A 20,356-nucleotide genomic window follows, 5' to 3' on the forward strand; every position below is an offset into this window, starting at 1 on the left:
CCCTTTGCTTCTGGGCTCGAGGGCCCGGCCTGGAGGACAAGGGGTTCCCAGGATCCCAGAGCAGGGCGCAAATCGTAACACCCTCGCCCTGCCAGCCTGGCCCCCGCAGCGCTGTCTTCGGGCCTCGAGGGCCATTTGGTCCCGGGGGGCGGGGAGGGCTCGCGGGGCAGCCCAGACAGGAGAGCGGGAGTGACCCCGGGAGGTCTCGGGGAGCGGAGGCGGAAGAGACGGAGCAGCTTCGGGCAGCCTGGCCGGGGGCTTTTACCTCGCCAGGGGTAAAAGCCGGGCCGCTTCCCTGACCGCTGCCTTAGAAAACTTTTAACGAGAACCAGATGTGGCAGCCGCTGTCGAACTTTCTCAGAGCCGGTGATTGGTCCCCGGCCGAGGGCTGCAGCCAGTCAGCGCGCTGGGAGGGCCCGGAGGCCCGCCCCACCCGGGCGCCCGCGGGGATCCAGGTTAGAGGCTGGCGCGGCGCCGCTAGTGGACTGGCGGGCCAGGCCGGGACACGCTGCGCGGCGGGGCAGCCCAGGGGCCGAGCGAGCATGCGGGGGGACCGGGCGGCTAGATGGCCGGCGCTGTCGTCGCCGCCGCCGCCGTTACTACTGCTGCTGCTGCTGGTGCTGTCCAGAGCCACGGCGCTCCATCCAGGCGAGCTCTTCCCCTACGGGCAGTCGCGAGGGGACCAGCTGCTGCAGGAAGGCGACGACGAAAGCTCAGCCGCGGTGAAGCTGGCGAGTCCCCTGCGCTTTTACGAAGCCCAGTTCAGCTACCTCTACGTAAGTTCGGCCTCCTCTGGGTGCGGGAGTTCGGCAGATTTCTCGCAGCTTTTTCCTAGGTGTAGTGTGGCTCTCACCAAACCCCTGTCCTCGGATGGGAGTAAATAGCCCGCACGCCCCGCTGTCCCGGAGCGACCCTGGGGGTGGGACCTGGCTTTGCAGCAGTGCTGCTGCCAGAACCCGCTGCTTTTCCTTGCCTCGAGGGAGAGAGCAAGAACTGTTTGCGGCCATATAAGTGTCTCAGTCAGAGAAGAAGGTGCTAGGGAGGCCAGGGGATGTTCCAGTTAGGACAGCGAGAAGATTGTGCATGTCTGAAAAGCTGGGGTGCCCCCTCTTCGGACCTGGAGGTTTTCTCCAGGGTTGTGCGGGAAGTGAGAAGATACGCAAGCGAGTTTTAGGGCTCCTGGACCTATTACATCACGCTGTAGGGTAGGAAGGAGTGGCGGGTTGGACGCCGGCTGAAGTTGTGCTGGTGTCCCTGAACCAGGCGGGAGTCGTACTCCCAGCCGATGGGGAAGCGGGAGCATTTCATGCCCAGGGCGGTTCCCTTCCCTCCATGAGGAGCAGGGTGGGCGCGCAAGTCTGGACCTATGGTGGCCGCCCTTGGGCTTCCTGCGGAGTAAGCGACTGTCACCTTTTGTTCCCCTCCTCTCCCAGGTGGGCACCAATGGCATCATCTCCACCCAGGACTTCCCCAGGGAGACCCAGTATGTGGACGATGGTTTCCCCACGGACTTCCCGGCCATTGCTCCCTTTCTAGCCGACATCGACACCAGCCAGGGCAGGGGCCGGGTCCTGTACCGCGAGGACACGTCTCGGGAGGTGCTGGGCCTGGCGGCCCGCTACGTGCGCGCAGGCTTTCCGCACACGGCAGCGCACTTCACCCCTACCCACGCCTTCGTGGCCACGTGGGAACAGGTGGGCGCATACCAGGAGGCCACGCGTGGAACGCGGCCCTTGGGAGAGGTAAGTGACAAGAGATGCTTGGCCGCTGAGCCAGTTGAGGGATGGGCTTGAATTCTAGGCTGGAACCCAGGCTTGGAATATTTTTTGAATCTGCTCTTCGCGCTGATCCTGATGTATCGTTTGGTGGCACCCGGGCTGAAGTGGCTTGGAAATGAAGTCTCTGAACCTTCCACTGAGGATCTGAAAGGTGGTCATTTCTAGCAAGGAAAAATGCCCGGGGTAAGAGGGCTCCCCTGCGGATTCGGAAGGCCCTCAGAACACAAGGCAGTTTACTATTTGGTTGTTTATTTTTAGAATCACCTCTAAATATTCAAGAATTATTTCTAATTATATGTTCATTGAAAGAAAAACATAAACAAATACAGGCAATTTAAAAAAGAACAACCACTCATTTTCCTACCGCTCAAAGATAATCACTGTTAACATTTTCCAGTGTATTTCAGAGGTTTTTTCCCTATCAATATCTGTATTTGTCACTGTCTACTAACAACGATGAGTTCACACTGCACATACTGTTTTTAGCTTACTTTTCCTCCTACTAATAGTATATCATGAATATGTTTCAATGTCAGTTAGTCTATTTCTGTAACTTGCTTTATAATGTCTGCATTATGTTCCATCCAGTGGATTTATAAGTGTGCCCAGTGGTCATTAAGTTATTTCCAATTTTTCATCATTATAAATTTGTGAATCTTTTTTTTTTTTAGCTAAATCTTTGTGCACGTCCTTAGCTGACATTCCAGGATGTAAAATTGGTGGACCAGAGATCACGTGCTTTTTGTAAGGTTTTTGATAGCTTTTGCCAACTTGCCCTCCAGGTACCAGTTGATGTACCCCCTAATTTGAAGGAGACTGTCTTTGATTTGTTTTACAGTCTCTACCTGAGAAAGTAAAATAACCCAGGCTCCAAGTCTTTAGGCTTGGCAGCAATGTTTAAAGTACTCCAGATGGACATCAGGTAGGGGCCAGGGTGGTTTGGCAAATGGTGAGCTGCCTCATTCCTGGAGAAGGTAAGGGCTTCCTCCTATGAAATTGACCTGAATCTAAAGTGCCATACTCCAAGGGTTGAAACTCTTAAAATTTATTTCTATTTTAACTCATCAGTGTTTCTTATCCAAAGATTGCACATCTCTCTCCTGAGAGATCAAGTAGCTTGCCCTCGCTCACTGAGTAGTTCAAGATGGTGGCCATTTTTGTTTTGTATTTTGTAAGAGAAATATTTCCCAAAGGCTGTACTAAGCAAAGAAGATCTAGAAATAAAAACTGTTTGAATTTATACCATTTAGTTTTTGTCAGGCAACATCTATTTTATTTATTAATTTTTTTAAATACATGGTTTGACATTTTAATTATTCAATTCAACAGAATACATTCAATGCAAACACATATATTGAATACCTCTTTTGTGCAGAGCATTGGGTTAGGTGGAGCGTTTCAGAAAGCTGAATAAGGTGAGGCTCCCACCATTATGTTGCATTCATTCATTCATTCATTCTTGCTTTTAGGTTTAGAAAAAAACACTTCAAATTAAGTATAACATACCTATAATAAAAAATTTAGAAAATAAAGTAAACATTATTTATAATTTCACTAGCCAGAGGTCACCGCTGCTAATACTTTTGTATTTTCTTCCAGTCTTTTTTCTAAACATATATCTTATATGTGGCATATTCATATATGTGTGTGAGAGTAATTTACATTTAAACATAGTTGAGATTTATTCATCCAACAAGCTTTTTTTGCACACTTACTCTATGTCAGTCAGGACATATAGACACCATGAAAGGACATACTCTTTGCTCCCAAAGATCTCATAGTTTAGTAGGGACATTGATTATTGTTCACTATGATACTGTGTAGTAGCATCTTTACTTATGGAGACTAACTCTACACTTCCCTGGTTAAGGGACTTGATCTGGGAAGGTTTCAGTGAGGAAGTAGCTTTGAATCTGAGTTGAACAGAGTAGAAAATTTCCAATAGAAGAAATACCATATGACATACCACCCATGTGCTGTAAAGTTGAATGTGTTTGGGGCATCACATATGGTACATTATTACTGAAGAGAAAGGGTAGTGGGACAGGAAGCTGGAAAGGCCATGGGACGGGGACAGATCACGTGATGCTGGGAGTTTGGATTTTGTTCTTTGGCAGTGGGCATCCTTTGAAGGATTTTATGCAGGGGATTGATATTTTTTGTTAAGAGAGCTCTTTCTGACTGCAGGGAGGAGGTAATGGCACAAAAGAAAGATTAACTACTTAGATACTTATATAGGTTGTTTATTCAAGATATCTTGTTAATTCTGATAACAACATTTTAGCATACTGTCTTTCCACAACAATCTTGCAAGATAAGTACAAGACGTACTGTTTGCATTTCACAGATAATGGCAAATAGAAGTTAATGCTATTGTTCAGAATTTTGCTCTTAGTGAGGCAAAGCCAGGTTTAAAGTACAGATTTCTGGATTCTTAGGTTTTTCTTTTTGTTGTTACTTTTACCCAGACTTTTCATGCAAGACCCATTTCCTTGGCACAAATGATGAAGGTAGACACAATAGTTGTACCTTTTCCAAAGACTTCCAATAAATAAGGGTGGAGTTTTATTGTCTTGATGTGATCTTAGTATCAGAAAGGTCCTTGGAACCACATGTCATTCAAAGGAAGAATGAACTGGGAATGAAATCTGCTGCCAAGGACACTATTGATGCCTTATTGCTTATAAATTAGCATTTCCAGTGCTTTGGAGAGAATCAGCTGTGTCTGTCTGACTTACTCAACAGAGAAAAGACGAAGTTGAGTTGAACGAGATGAATAGAAAAGATGAGCAGTTGCACAGAAGCTCTGGGGTGATGAAATGTGATAGCGTTAAGTTCTAATTTTGTCAGGGCTTTTCTGAAACCTAAAATTACAGTACAGACAAGGTGACTTTTTAAATTATTTTTCTCAATTTCATCTGTAGCATGTGAATAATGCTTCTGTTACCCAGCTTTCATTTGGTTGTGAAGACAATAACAATAAAGATAAAAACATTTCGAAAGAAAAAGTGTTCGTGAATGGTTTTCCAGTGATTTTAGAAGCAATGACTCAGCCTCAATCTTAGTTTCCTAACCTGTAAAATGGAGTAGCAATGCCTAACTTACAGGATTGTCATGAGAATTAACTAAGGTGACATTTTTAAAGTAGCCACTGTAGTCTCTTATGCCTAGTTGGCATAGATGCTCAGCCAGTCTGTGTTTCCTTCATTGGCTTGAAGGGACCAGGTTCTGGTTCTATCATTTCTGTCTTATAAGGATTCTGTAATGCAAGTCCTTTACACGAGGACTCTTTAAATGCAAGGTTTTCTGAATTGCAATTTCCATCTGAGCTTTTCTGGGTGGAGAGTACAGGAAGATTTGTAGATTTCTTCTCTCTTTTACTTTTCTAATTAAAATCAATCTTTAGACATTGCCATATCCTCGCTTGGCTTCAGAATTTGTTTCATTTAGAAAGGAGATGAGGATTCTGTTTGGAAAGAGGATGTTTTTTCAATTACCACACTAAAGGTTCTTCATACTACTTTAAAGAGCCCTGTGACTTGAGTTCTTGTTTTAATAGTTCTTTGGAGGTAGATTTTGGCAAACAGTAATCTACTTTGCTTAAAGGACTGTGTGAGTTCTACATGACTTTCTTAAAACTGGGCACACTAATCTTACGTTGCAAAGTTACTGGAAACTTGGAGATATCAGAGGAATGGCATCTTCACCATTTAAAAAAATTTCAGTTGTTGCCCTTTCTCTCCATAGATAGTCATGATGGGTGTGACAGGATGTTGTAGCTGATATTTCAGGAATGTCAAGTTGTAATTGCATCTAAAATAATGTGAACAAATAGTGTTTATCAATTTAGTTAATCTGGGATTCCTTGAACTGTAAGAGGTACTTCACAGAGCAAAGAAGTCACGATATTGACCTTCAAAGAACTTATTGACAAGAAACTTAAAGAGGACTAGTGTTTACTTTAGCTGTTTCTTTCTTTCTTTCTTTCTTTCTTTCTTTCTTTCTTTCTTTCTTTCTTTCTTTCTTTTCTTTTCTTTTCTTTTCTTTTCTTTTCCTCTCTACTCTCTCTCTCTCTTTCTTTTCTCTCTCTCTCTCTCTCTCTCTCTCTCTCTCTCTCTCTCTCTCTCTCTCTCTTTCTTTCTTTCCCTTCCTTCCTTCCTTCCTTCCTTCCTTTCTTTCTGTCTTTTTGAGGGTGGGCAAGAGTATTATTTTGTTGTTTTTTGAGGAATAGGGTTATAGAGAATTAGGTTACACAAATCTGTGTGGTATGGGGAATGTTTTGTTTACCTCGATTTTAAGTTTGGCCGAAAGAGCTGAAAGAATGAATCTTGAGAAGGAGGTAGCAGGAGAGATTATTCTGAGCTAGCACGTGTTCTGGGAGAAGGCCGAGATTGCTGAGGCTGAAAAAATGGATGAAAGGAGCTGTAGGGTGATATTGTAAGATGAGCAGAAGGTTGTCCATTGGAGACCTTAATGAGGGGATCTGAGGCCTACTGACTCATTTCAAAGGATGCTAGTCACTGACGGAAGGCGTTGGACCCACAGAGAGAATGAGAAGTAGCAGAACTTTGTCGGAGCTGATGTCCAGAAGACGGGAGGTCTGCAGTTCATCTAAAAGAGTTTAACCTGAGTCTGAGACATAGCTGTGAAGACATAGAGAATAGAGACATAACGATATTGGTTAAAGAAATTGTTTGAAATTTTTCTAACGACTAAGTGTCAGGAAGGATATAATGTTAGGGATGTGATAGCACTGAACATTTATCTTTGAATTTGCGGCAGAATGTGTAGGATTTAGGGCAGAAAATGAATGAGGGAAAATCATGCATGTGACAGTGTCATACAGGTAATAGGAAATGGAGAACTATACTAAGGAATGGAGGTTAGTATTGACACGAGACACTGGAGGCGAGAAGTCAGTGATACTACAATTGTAGAGAGCATGTGACCCCAGGCAAGACAGAAAAGAGAAATGTGTGACCCTTTTAAGAGTCACCCTACTGATAAATTTTTATTATAATTTTTGTAAGCCACTATAGGCAAATCCCTTTGGGACAGGGATGGTATTGTTCTGATTTTATTTTCTTTTGTCAGGTGGCTGAAATTAATTAACTAAATTGCAAAATTTAGAAACTCATAGATGAGCATGTTTTGTACCCATCAGCTTGGCTCTGCTGAGTGTCAGGTCAATGAATGGCACTGTTCTATACCTGGAAAAGAGAGTCAGACTCCTTCTGCTGAGAGTTCTGGCTTTTCTTTCTGATAACAGGATGGTGGAAACCTTGAAGCTTAGCAGTCACTGGCCCTGATCCTTTTTGTGCTGCTCCTCCTTCATGGAGGCTCTCTCTCCTCTCTGGGATCCTGGAGGACTTGGGAACCAGTGACCCCTTTGTGGGGTTTGGCAGCCCATCTGAGGGTTTCCCTTCAGAGACTAGGCATATGGGGTCTCTAGGAATGTGAAGACATTTCCGGTCTGGAAGCCAGTCAAGGAGAGCTTTGGGAGGAGGGGCAAGCCCTTCAGGACTTCGAGAAGGGTGCTCTTCAGCAGTTAGATGTAGAATTTCGTGGGACTGAGAACTTTAGAAGTGATCACTTGGTGTGTGGATGGTTTTTAAACAGCCAAAGTTAAAATTTTTCTTCTATTTGTTGATCTCAGTGGAGACAAGTACATTAAATGCTTGCCACCTGTAATAAGTACTTGTCTCAGCGATGTCTTGTAAAAGATAGTGAATAAGTTTTCATTGAAATAAGTTTATTGACTGACTGACTGAAAGAATGAATAAAATTAAGTGCTAAATACTCAAATCCCACAGTAAAAGCCAGATTCTCCCCTTCACAGCTGTTTACTTTTTTCCTCCCCTCCTCCCCCATCGCCTTTAATTCCTTCACAATCTATAGGCCCTCCTTATCTCACAGAATTTCTCTAAACTTAGAACCAGGATTTATTCCTAGCTCACGTTTATTGTAGGCAGTTGATGCCCAGAGAAAGCTTAGCTTTTTGAAACAGACTCTTTCTCCTTTCTTGAGTACTTTTCTTTCCTTAGTGGAACTTTATTTATTCTGACTAAAGTAAAACTCTGAAGTTATTGAATCAACATTAATCAATGATGTAGTATATATTTTATATAGACATGAGGCAGAACAGCCTTTGTTTACATTTGGCAGAAATTCTGCCTTCCCAGCTTTGAGAAAGTCAAGAAAATATCCCTTGCCTTTTGTTTTTGGAAAAGTCAAGCTTTATTGATGAGTCAACTACAACAATAACAAATATACCATCCCCCATCCCCCCTTAACTTTAAGTTTGTGAACTTAAAGAAAGAAAAGCAAAGAGCAAAGCTAAGCAAGGTGACCTTTTCTATGTTAGAGAGCTAAAAGAAAGGTTATGTATCATTTTTTTTTCTCGAAAAGCATTTTAACACCTGAGTCTTTGTCCTATAAGCAAAACCTCAAACCTGTACTTTGAAATTAACATTGAAAGGTAGAATTCACATTAGGAGAAGGCTTGAGCACCATTTAGGGAAGGACCCAGGACAGAACAAAATGAGGGCATGGTCCTCATGTTTGCTGTTTTATTCAGTAAAATGTGATGTTCTTCTCTGTGCTTAATTTTGTCTGTCTAAGAAAATGGGTAAACAACACTACCTACCAATACGTAATTTTTCTAAGAGTCGCATTATTTATGAAAGAGTGGTATTTATAAATACCTCCCCAGTTATAAAAAGAGTGGGATTTAGTGAAAGAGGTGTTCTCATTGGGGGAAATGGGAGAGATAGCTAGATGTAAATAAAGGCAAAAAATGTCTTTTTGAAAATATGAGAGTAAGTTGAACTTTAAAGAGTGGTTCTATAAGGACCTGGGTAGTGAGTTTGTGGCTAATTCAGCTCATTCAGGGCAGCGCTGGCTCCTCCTGAGATGCCTCCCACCCTAACCTGGAGGTCTTGGGCATATGCCCTCCTCCTCCATGGCCTCTAATCCCTCCTTCAATAACTCTCCTAGAATTGCAGGCGTGGCTATCTCCCTCTCCTAAGCTCTGAGGCAGAGTCCCCATCCTTTGCTCCTTCGCACCTTCAGCACCAAACATAACGTCTGGTACTTAGTAGGCCCTTGGTCATTTGAACTAATGAACCGAGTTTACAGACACATAACAGCTAACCAGGCAAAATGAGATAAATGCTAACTAGAAACACCCAGGGTGTTACCAGGGTCAGAGGACAAAAATAAATTTACAGGGAATCACAAAACACCCCAGAGGGGCAGCAATAGAAGGTTCAGAGGGTTTCCAGGTAAAGGGAAACATGAGCAAAAGTACAAAAACATCAGAATACATGGGACAACTGGGGAATAGAAATAGTCTGATGGAGACGCAGCAGATCTGAATCTACATAGAGAGTTAGGGGAAGGTTACACATCACCTTGAATGGCATGCTAAGGAATAGTTAGGATGGCCTAGTGGTGCTGGATATGGACTTGCGCTTGCTGTCCTGCCACCCCAAACTAGCTACTGACCTGAGGCAGATCCGTTAGCCCATGTATCTCTATTTCCTTACCTATGAAATGACAGTAGGATAATTCAGGTGTTGGTGTGAAAAGATAGGTAGAAAAGAAAAAAGAGCAAGGCTGTGAGAACAGTAGGAAGACTTTTGATCACCCAGGGCCTAACATTGTGCCTGCCCATGACAGGCATTCAATAAGTAGATGAATGAATGAATGATCTAGATGAGTGCCCAGGGCAGCAATCTAGGGCAGTGGTGGTGGGAGTATACAAGTTAAGTTCGCTACTTGCTCTCAGCTCCAAAAGAGGTTTGGATGAGAGAAGTTTGAAGCCTTAAAAGATATTATTTTTTTAACCCATATTTTTTACCTATGTATATTTCAACTATTAATCTAAATTCATAAAAGATTATGATAATAATATAGCTTACAAAATTCTATTGTAACTTGAAGAGAAAGTTTTAAAGATATTATGTATAAAAACAATTTGGAGAAATCCTAAGAAGGGAGAAAACCCTTTGTACTTTATGATGCTTTGCTTGCATTCTGGGTTTTTTACTGTTGTTGTTTGTTTTATTAAGAATATTTCCTTTCTCTTTTTTTTTTACAGCTGAATACTTTTCAGGCAGTTTTGGCATCTGATGAATCTGATACCTACGCCCTCTTTCTTTATCCTGCTAATGGTCTTCAGTTCTTTGGAACCCGCCCCAAAGAATCCTACAATGTCCAGCTAGAGCTTCCTGCCCGGGTAGGCTTCTGCCGAGGGGAGGCCGATGACCTGAGGAGAGAGGGACCGTATTTCAGCTTGACTAGCACTGAGCAGTCTGTGAAAAATCTCTACCAGTAAGTACCATAGGGCTTAGGCCCTTTCCTGTTGGAATGTAAGAACCCTTAGGAGCTACCCAAACTTGAGTGGCCATAAGACCATTAAATCATACCTTAGTGGTTTTTAAGCAAGGCATCAAGTCAAAACCAGGACTAGACTTGACCCTGAGAGGAGCAAGTTCACCAAAATATAAAAGGTCCTTTATTTTTCTTGATCTATTGGCTATAGATACCTGAAACAGAACTCCACTTCCTCTCTCTCTCTCTCCCTCACCCTCCCCTCTCCCTCTCACTCTCTGTAGAGTCACCGAGGCTTGCTATGGAAAACATTGCTCTTGGAACCACATAAGAATATCCAGTAATATAAATGCCCAGATTGAGTTTTTTCCAGGTTAATTATTTCACAAGAGATGTTGTGATTTAGTCTTTTAGACAGATACATGTTAAAAGTTAAATCAAGAGTAATGCGATTTGGGAAACAGATTGGTAGATTTTTAGAAGTCTCAGGATTTCTCTCTGGCTACATCATCTGAAATCACACTGCTTGGTTTTTCACGAGGTGCCAGGGCTGGTCACATTGCTCAGTCCCATCTGCTAGTGCAATAATAGGCCCTTTCACTTTTTGTTGGTCCACAGCATGCTACTATGTGGGTCGGCACCTATTGATATTTATTAATTTAAGGACTTTAAAAATATCTTTGCTCTTATTTCTTTCTGAATTTCTGAATACTGATCTAGAAGCCAGACAGAACACATTGGCTACTTAGCCTGCCTTCACTGCCTCTCAGTTTCATTGCATTATTTCATTACATAACACCTCGCACATTTGCATGCCATCTGCTCTGCTCAGCTACCAGAGAGCGGGCCCTACAACCAAATATGGTTACTCAGAGCTGACATTTATTGAGAGCTTACAATTTGCCAGACATCCTGCACAATGCTTTCCAGAAGCTGTCTTAATTAAAACTCATAAGAATCCTAGGAGGTAAATTCTACACTTTTCTCAATTTGACAAATGAGCTTAGGGAAGTTAAGTTGCCTATAATCTCAGTTAAGTGGCAAAACCAATATTTGAGTCTGGAATTCTGAACTACTGATTTTATGCTGAACCCTGGTCTTCTTTCCCATTCTTATGACTCACATTGGGCATCTTTAGGTCTCCACCTAAGCTGTCTTTTATTCTGGACTCTGAAGAAAACTTAGCTCCTTGCTTTCTTTCCCCGGTTGTACCTGCCTCTTCTACTCTGAAGTCCACAGAGTCTCTGCTCCTCATAAATTATGGAGAACTCACAGGGAGCCAAGCACTTGAAAGACAAAGCTGTCTAAGATGTAGGCCCTGCACACTAGCCACTTGCATTCTAGTAGAGCAGACAGACAAATAGATCAATAATTCCAGAGCATTAGAGTAAGTGCTAACATCTACAGGGGGCGCAGGAGGTGGTGGGGCTCAAAAAAGCAGTTGTGCTCTCCCACCACACCCATAAAGGCTCTTAAGCACACACATACACACACACACACACAAGCATGCACGTGCATATGCACACACACACACACACAGAAACACACGCACACGTACACTTTCATTTACCTCCCTCCATGCCTTCTCTCATTTTTATCTTTGATGCTTCCCAGAAACCACTGAGTTGCTTAACAAGAGCAGAATAGTTATGGGGCCAAAATTACTAGCAGAGGGATTATTTCTTTAAGTGTAACCCATGCTTAGTATAAAAAATAAAATAAAGTACCAACAATGCAGAATAATGTGAAATAAAAGTAAAAATTACTCAGTATCACTACTTCAAGTGATAACCAATGTTAATAGTCCTTCCAGAATTTTAGGTATATGTAAAAAATTTTAAAACCAAAATGGTTCTTTTGCTATGCATGTGGCATTTTCCCACTTATCAGTGTCTTATAGGCCTCGTTCAGTACAATATCTGTTTAAGGCCATAAAACATGGCATCATATTTTACTATATCATTAAGACAGTAACTTCTTGAACATTTAACTTGTTTCTGGTTTTTATAAATACTGTTGTAGTAAACACCATGAAACATATTGCTCAGATTCTCTTTTCTCTTAAAAATAAAATAGTTGAGAAGTTGAACATTTTGACATATATTAACAAATTGCCCTTCAGAAACATTGCACCAACTCACATCCTCACCAATAATATATGGCTGTGATTGATGGTGTCTGCTATCAATAAACTCCTATTATTTCTAATATTTATGTATCTGATAGGTATAACATGTTTGTATTGTCACTCTAATTTATTTGATTACTAGTAAAACTGAATACCTTTTCATATGTTTAATAGCCATTTATCTTTTTTTGTGTGATGTGTCTGTCCATGTCCTTTGCTATTTTCTATTAGGGTGTTTACAAAGAACTCTTATAAATAAGAAAAAATATAGTAAAGATATTAATATTTTAATCTAGTTGTTCATCTTTAAAGTTGCTTATGATCTAGAAGTCGTGAGTTGAGGGTTGTCAAAGTTATTGGTATTTTCCTTTATGATTTCAGGTCTTGGTTTTACTCTTATAAAGGCCTTCTCTACTTCCAGATTATAGAAATGTTCTTCAATTCAATCTTCTATTTTACTTTTCATTATTTAAATTTTCAAAAATATACAGAAATGTTGAGAGAATAGCTAAATGAATACTCAAATGCTCATCATTTATATTTATAAGTTGTTGATGTTTTGCCATATTCATCATTTTGTTGCTTAAATATTTTAAAGTAAGTCACACACATCATACCATTCACTCCTAAATACTTCAGTGTACATCTCTAAAGAATAAAATTAATTTCCTAGTCAGTAGAATTTTTGTCTTTCTCAAACTTGTTTCATCATTATAAGTTCAAAGGTCATAAATTATATAATTCATAGTATGTTTCATAACTCTTCTGAAAACTTAAATATGAATGCACACATTTGCATTTTTGAGATTATACTTTTCTATCTCCTGAAAGATAGTAGTTACTAAGTAGTTATGTGCAGTGCCCTGTGCTAGACATTCGATGTAATTTTCCAACTTAATCTTCCTGACGATCCAGGGAGGAAGACACTGTCATCCATTTTGTAGTCTTGTTTTCCTTTCTAGGAAATAAATTAAGTTCTTTTTATCACTAAGCTTTCCAAATGACCTTGGATTTTAGAATAAACTCAAATTGGTTGCTTTCCCTTCAGACACAATGACAAAAGCCAGGATAAGGATTTACATTTAATTAGAAGGTTATTTTATTTATCTTTTATCTGCTATAATTTGTATTTTCCTACTCTTTGAAGCTTTTATAGTTTTCTATTTCTAACATCAAGAAGAAATTTCACAGCTGCAACACCTCTGATGCGATAATAAACTCAGTATCCTCAAATCTTTAGGATTCTTTCTTATCTGCTTTCGTGTTCCTTATTTGCTTGCCAAGAAACGCCAACACTAATTCTCAGAATTTACCAAGTATACATAGCATATTGCACAAAGGATCACAGTTTTGCTTTCTATATTCCTGTTACCCGAAGTTAATTATAACAGCAGCGGCAGCAACCACAACCACAAATAACACACACACACACACACACACACACACACACACACACACACACACGGAGAATTTGAGGGGGGTGGGGAGACATTCTCGGAATTATATTGAAATATTGAAATGTATTATTACTATAGAAAGCCATATGAATACGATTTGGTAGAAGTATCTACCCGAATAAGTGAAGGTCTCTTGTCCTTATATGATTCAGTGAATATCTTACCTATTTCTGACTTATTAGTCATGACTCATATTCCTCAGCGACCGACTTTTGAGGAAATCCCATAGCATGAGCATCTTTGAGCCAGGTATTTTGGTACATAGACCAGAGGAATACACAAACTGGTGTACTCAAACTGGCCAGACCCTTGTTTGTTCCAGTTTTTCTCATTTTTAGAAATCTTATATATAGTTGTTCTTTTCAGAATGTATCATTGGCTCTAAAATAATTTGGGAGACTGAATAAAGTCTATGTTCTTTTCTAGTGCAGAAAACAAGTGAGCTCTTGGGTTCCAGATATTTCTGAACACCTCTCACCTATAACCTGTGGCGTTTTGATGAAACTACTTTCTTATTTTCCCCTTTAACTTTGTTCTGTATTTGCTCAACACTTTCTAGACTGGCACACTTATATTTCTTTAATTTTTTAATATTGACTCTCTGTTCACTGTGAATTAGTTAATTGATTAATCCATGTGACTAAACTGTGAAATGTCTTTTAACATTCTGTAGAGTTATGATAATTCAGATGCTGATCAATTATAGTGCATTGGTTTTCTGATATAATATATAAAATAATTATTATTTCATAATAATTTAAATCCCAAATATGGAGCATGAGCTTTGGTGTCAGTGCTGGATTTAAGTCCAAGTTCTGTCAAGTATTAGTTGTGGGACTTTAAGAAGATTAGTTAGCTTCTCGAAACCTATTTTCTCACTTAAAATGGGGCATGGTCACTGCCCCTACCTTGCAGATTGTATTGAAGAACATTAAGCACTTGACACATAACTAACTCTCAAAAGCATGTAGTAGTCATTATCATTTAAATGTTCAGCAAAAGTTTTTAAGCATACATTTTCTTGATTGTGTTGAGTAGAGGAAGGATAAAATAGTCTCGCATTCCCTATTTGTTTTCAAACAGCTATATTTTAGATAAACCATGTGGATTGTAGAGCAGATTGTAACTTGATGGTCTAGCATTCTGTGAGATACAGCCTGTGAAACTGAATGTTAAGTAAGAGGTAGTTTACATCAAAATTCTGGTATAATCCTTTTAGTTACCATGGAAGCCTCATTTTATTTGGTTTTCTACACCAGTTAATCTGATCTTAATAGCCTTTCAGTTTTAAAATAAATTGCTTACCTTTGTAGGAAGGTCAGTGAATGGACATTTTTGTTACAATGCAGTGTTCCTTTCTATTCAGACACAGCAACCTGGGGATTCCTGGAGTGTGGGCTTTTCACATTGGCAGCTCCACCCCATTGGACAATGTCAGGCCAGCAACAGTCAGAGGAGACCTTTCCACAGCCCGCGCGTCAGCTCCCCTGGAACACTCCTTCAGCCCTGCTGCAGCGCTGGAAAGCCATGACACTGAGGACAATTTGGATTATTACGATGACAATGAGGAGGAAGTTGAATACCCACCAAGTGAACCAGAGGAGGTGTTGAATGGCCACGGGCATATCAGTGTTTCCTCCCACTCAAAAGCTGACTCAAGGCCTTTAGGAGTTGGCTTCTCTCCTTCAAATTCCAACCTGGCCTCCCCTTTGCCACATCTAACACGTAGCAATAGGCCATTCTACCCTGAAACAGAATCTGCCACCTTGGACCCTCAAACCAAAGAGGGGAGGCCTGTGGGGGAGACAGATACCCCAGATGTAAGAGGCCAAGTGGAGTCTTTTGAACAGCCAGGGGCCAGAGGCCTGGCTCTATCAAAGACAGAGAGAGATTCACTGGATCTGTCCCAGAAAACCCCACCTCCCCATCCAGAAAATAGAAGCATCCGGCCCTACCCAAATGGAGGGACACTGCCTTCAGAAAGGGATGTTCCTCCAGCCCATTCCGAAGGAGAGGTGGTTCTGCACAATTACCCTGCGCCAGGTCACACTCCGCCACTGGGTCACGGGAGACACGTGGTCGGGGTGGAAGACGATATCCGTTCCAACACCGAGGGTAAGTGGGTTGGAAAACAGTGTGCTAAGATTCCATTTAAAAAATGCTGGTTTTACATAGAGCCATGATTTTTCTCTCAAGTGAGTACGTGGAAAGTTTAGCAAAAAGAAGATTGGAACTGATTTTTTAAATGTGTTTCAGGAGATAGAGTATCTTTCCTTTGCCAAATACATCTTGGCAGGCAAATTCTGTTTGGAATCCCTTGACCATTAATAATGTTTTTAAAAAATGGGCCTCATGAAGCGAATGTGGAAGAACTGGGTTGCTCGTGCCAGCTACGCTCTCAAGTGTAATGAAGTATTTCAGTTTGAAAGTTCAGCAAAGGTAAAATGTTCTGAGGCTTCATACACATTACAGTCATGGAGGACGGATGGTGTTAGTTTTAAGTGGCTAGTCGTGCTGGCTCAGATGAACATTCTAGATTCTTACTCTGTTATGGGGCAACCCTTGTGCTCCCCTTGGTTAAAGCTACTTGGTGGTGTGTGGGAGAAGAGACCCATGGGGAAAGAAAATTGCTAGCCACCTGTGTCATGTCATTTCTGGTTCATGGCTGTGCAGCTGTGGTTTTCACCTCCCAGGAGCCTTGTCCTCATTTCATGACTCACTGACCAGGGTGAGGAGCCAGGAGAGAAATGCTGAGAGGAGGCGGTGGTTAATTAATACAGACACAGAGCCCATGTCGCCTTCTCTTCCTAGCTGAGACTTGTCATGTCAGCTCTTTCTTCCTGGTCAGAGATGTCAACACATGAATGGGAAACTGTCCACAGATTCATTCCATTAGTTCCAGAGACTGCTCATCTGGCCTCTAATAGGAGGAAAGAGGTCAGAGGTGAAGGCATTCTTCAGGACCTCCTTTTTTTTCACCTTTTCTGTTTCCCATCCCTTTTGTGGTAAAATCACGTTGACCTAGCAAAGAGGGCCTTTCGGGTTCTTTTATTCTGGTATCAACATTGCTTGAAGAAGTGCTTATTTCAGAAGGGAAGACGCTATTGTGTGACTAAAGTGGTACTGTGTAATGATTGCACTGAAAGCGCTGGTATTCGATTTAGGTTTAAATCCTGGCCGCCACGCTCCTTGCTGGGTGACATGAGGCAGCTTATATAACCCCAAGCCTCTAATTTCTCCTAAATTTGTTGAGAGGGTTAAATGAGATAATGATGTTTTTAGACTAGTGTCTGCACTAGTCAGTTCTTAATAAATTGCGACTGCTATTACTAATTATAGGAAATGTATAGCAGTGGGAATGGGGTGGAGGATGGGTAGAAAATAAAGAACGGGCTCGTTAAGTAGTTGTGCCTTAATTCTTGCTTAAGGGCCACGCTTCTGTCAAGCTGAAGATGTGAATTTTATTGGAAGGCTTTGGAACCTTCGGACCCTTCTGACAGTCTCCTGACTTTTCAGTATAAGTTCTGTATATCTGAAGAAAATTTAAAGCCAAGTGTCAAAGATTTTTAGCAAAGGAATTTCAAGGTGAAGATATATTCCTAAATGGTGTTTTCATTTTTTTTTTTATTTTCTGCCTTGGGAAGAGGTTGGAATATTAAAAGCCAGACCCCTGGAGTGATTTATTAAAGAGTGAAGAGGAAGGGGCTGCTCCCCCTGCTTTGAGCTGTGAGAGGTTGGGGTAGCTGGAGGAGGTTTAGGGAACTGGCTGTAGAGAACAGAGTGGGTAGCCATAGCGCTCCTGGGTTATGAACTGTGATATTTATCAGCTGCTGAATGGCGTCTGCTACTGACATCTTGGAAATGGCAGCATGTGTATGAAAAAGCTGGTTAATACACTGAGACATTTAGAAAAAAAAAAATCTAACTAGAAGTTTTTGAACCTTGGAGAAAAAAAAAAATCAGTAACCACCATGTGAGACAGCAGAGAGGGAAAACTTTAAAACTTGAAAGCAGAGAGGGAAAATAGGTGAGCCTCTATTTTCAACTCAGGCTTCATGAAGACTGTGTGAAATATAGAACCATACAGTAGTTAGATACTTTTTTTCCAGTCAGTGAAAAATTTTTTTTTTTTTTTCCAAATGAATGTTGGCACTTTAGAGGTCTGTTAGGCCGATGTGGACTCCCCCAGGGAAAGCTGGTGGGTAGGATGGCAGAGACACAGAACATTGCCTACTAACTGCTCAGCCTTGACCCGTTAGGCCTGGCCTTTCCTACTGCTGGAGTAGGGGAGTGTGGATCTTGGTGTTAGGTGGATTGAGCTTGATTTCCAGCTCTGCTATGTGGTTTGGTGTAACACAATATGCTCTGGTTGGCCATCATTTTCCTTGGCTCCAAAATAGAGGAAATGTAGACCCTCATTAAGTACCAGTGAGCATTAAAATTAGTCACAGGAAGCATCTTGTCCAATGAATTTTAGTTTCTCCTTTAAGCTTCATAATAGTCATCTTTCTAAAACAATAAATTAAGATTTAAAGGCTCCCAAAATATTTCTCCCTTCTTTTTAAAAATTTTTTCCCTTGGGGACTCTTTTTATAGACTTTTCTTTTTGTTAAGAAATCTAGATTCTTTTCCGATTATGTCTATACCAAGAAAGAATGTCCCAATCACACTCTAGTTCTGGCTTCAATTCTGTTATTTGCTTTGTTCTGTTTTCATAGACCTCAGAACCAGCAATAAAACGGGTGTGCAAGCATCCTCTGTCTGAGGTGTCCTGTCTCTCTAGGGAGCTCCAGGAGCTTGTTGTCTAATCAAAAAGTTACCTGAATACCCACCATGTGCCATATCTGACCAAAGCATTAGTGGGAGTTTTCACTGGCATTTATCACGTGCCCACGGGGACTCTAACAGGGAGCTTTGCTACTGATTGCGCTATCATGGTTAGTCCTCAGAATTGCCCTGTGAGGTAGATACTATTATTCTTCCCATTTTATAGAGGAGGAAACCGAAGCCTGGAAATGCTAAGCGACTTGTCTGAGTAAGAGGCAGACCAAGACAGGAAGGAAACAAGCTGTCAGGTAACAGAGCGAAGGGCAAATCGCCTGTACCAAGTCAGGGAAGTCATTGTGGAGGACGAGGGGCTTGAGTCGGGCCTCAAGGTCAGAGTCTGAGTTTAGAGAGGGAGAAAGTGGGGAACAATTCTGGACAAAGAGGCAACAAAAATGGAGGCACAGAGGTAGAAATGGAGAAGGAGACCATGTGGTGAGTTGAGGGGGTAGATATGGGAGACGAGCTGCCAGGGAGGGCTACAGCCCACCAGGACGGGGACTACTTGTTGACTTACAGGTGTCTTAGAAATTCTTAAACCCGCTGGGGTGGTGCTGTGAGGAACTCAATCTGACCTTAGTTTGCAGGAAGAGTTAGAAAGGGGGAGAGCTACCGGGCTTTTGGGAACCTGAGGCACTCATGCTCCATTGTGGGAACCCTTTTGTTCCCCATTAAATGGCAGTCATACTGGGAGCCACCAGTTGTGAGCAGGATTTCCCTGTGGCTTCTAGTCTGACTCTACTTTTGGCCTTCAGAAAGGCTGCAGGAATGTGCTGCTCATGCAGCTGTACCCTGGAGTGAATTGCAGCTCTGCTGCTCAATCCAGCCTTCCAGGCAGGAAAGCCGCTCTCTGGGTGCACCTCCAGGTTGCTGTGGGTCTGTGAACAGGAGAGCCTTGCGTACCTGTAGCACAGGAGAGCCTGCGAGTGTAATGACAGTGGATGTAGACCCCGCCCCCCAACCAGAGTCCTAATAACTGTTTGCCCAACCAGCATCACTACGTAGCACACACATACATCAAAAATAAACAAACATGAAAACTGGAGGAAAAAGCTTACCACTGTTTTTCATCATGAAGTTGGATGTGATTTTTCTTACTAGCCTATCATTCTGGGAGGTGGGGAAACTTAGAAAAATCTGTCCTGCAGTGGAAATGTGGGTTCTTTTTCTTGAGGTAGCAGTAGAAGTTGAGAGTCAAAGCCACTTCAGCCGCTGGGGCAGCCCCATGAAGAAAGCCCTCCATGCCCCTTATGTTCGCACAGTGAACTCGGTCCATGCCAGGGGCCCTGCCCACCTACCATGTGGCTGGGCCAGAGCTGAGTGAAGGAAGGCAGGCCCAGGGCTGAAGACAAGTGCTTAAGTGTTTCTGGAAAAATGGAAGACTAAAGGATGGATCGGAGCAAGTGCAGAAGGGATGTTTTCCATTTTTGTGAAAACTCCCGATTAGGACAAGTGTGAAGTACTTTGGCAGTGCCTTTGCTTTTTTTTCTCTTATATATTCCCACTCGATTTTTCTTTCTAGTAAGGATACGAGAAGAGTAAAAAGCATTACATGGAAACGAAATAAACAAGAATTTAAAATCCCCATAATAAGATTCCTTGAGCAACTGTCTAACCTCAGTTAACAAAGCTGCTGCAAACTGAGCTCCTTCAAACCCGGCCTGCCTCTGCCCTCCCGCTGCGTCCTGACATGCCTGCAGACTTGTCCCTGTAATTCTGACTCTCTACGACAGGAGCTCCCTGGCAGAGAGCAGGTCCCCAGAGGGTCTGGAAGACAGCCTGCTCCTTTGGGTAAATTCAGGAGAAAGGAAGCCATGGAATAAAACTATTTCTCA

General features: G+C 42.0%; 1 protein-coding gene across 1 annotated transcript in view; it reads left to right on the forward strand.

Annotated features, from left to right (window-relative positions):
• The first annotated feature begins 317 nt into the window (after positions 1-317).
• NID2 (nidogen 2) overlaps positions 318-20,356 on the forward strand; it is a 57,695-nt gene continuing 37,656 nt past the window's right edge. The window contains exons 1-4 of the mRNA XM_039865124.1: positions 318-776; positions 1,434-1,742; positions 9,880-10,112; positions 15,064-15,812. Of these exons, the coding sequence (XP_039721058.1) occupies positions 333-776; positions 1,434-1,742; positions 9,880-10,112; positions 15,064-15,812 (1,735 nt within the window). The 5' untranslated portion in view covers positions 318-332. The remainder of the gene's footprint in view (positions 777-1,433; positions 1,743-9,879; positions 10,113-15,063; positions 15,813-20,356) is intronic.

The sequence above is a fragment of the Pteropus medius genome, unplaced genomic scaffold, assembly GCF_902729225.1.
Source record: "Pteropus medius unplaced genomic scaffold, Ma_sr-lr_union100, whole genome shotgun sequence".
Lineage (NCBI taxonomy): Eukaryota > Metazoa > Chordata > Mammalia > Chiroptera > Pteropodidae > Pteropus > Pteropus medius.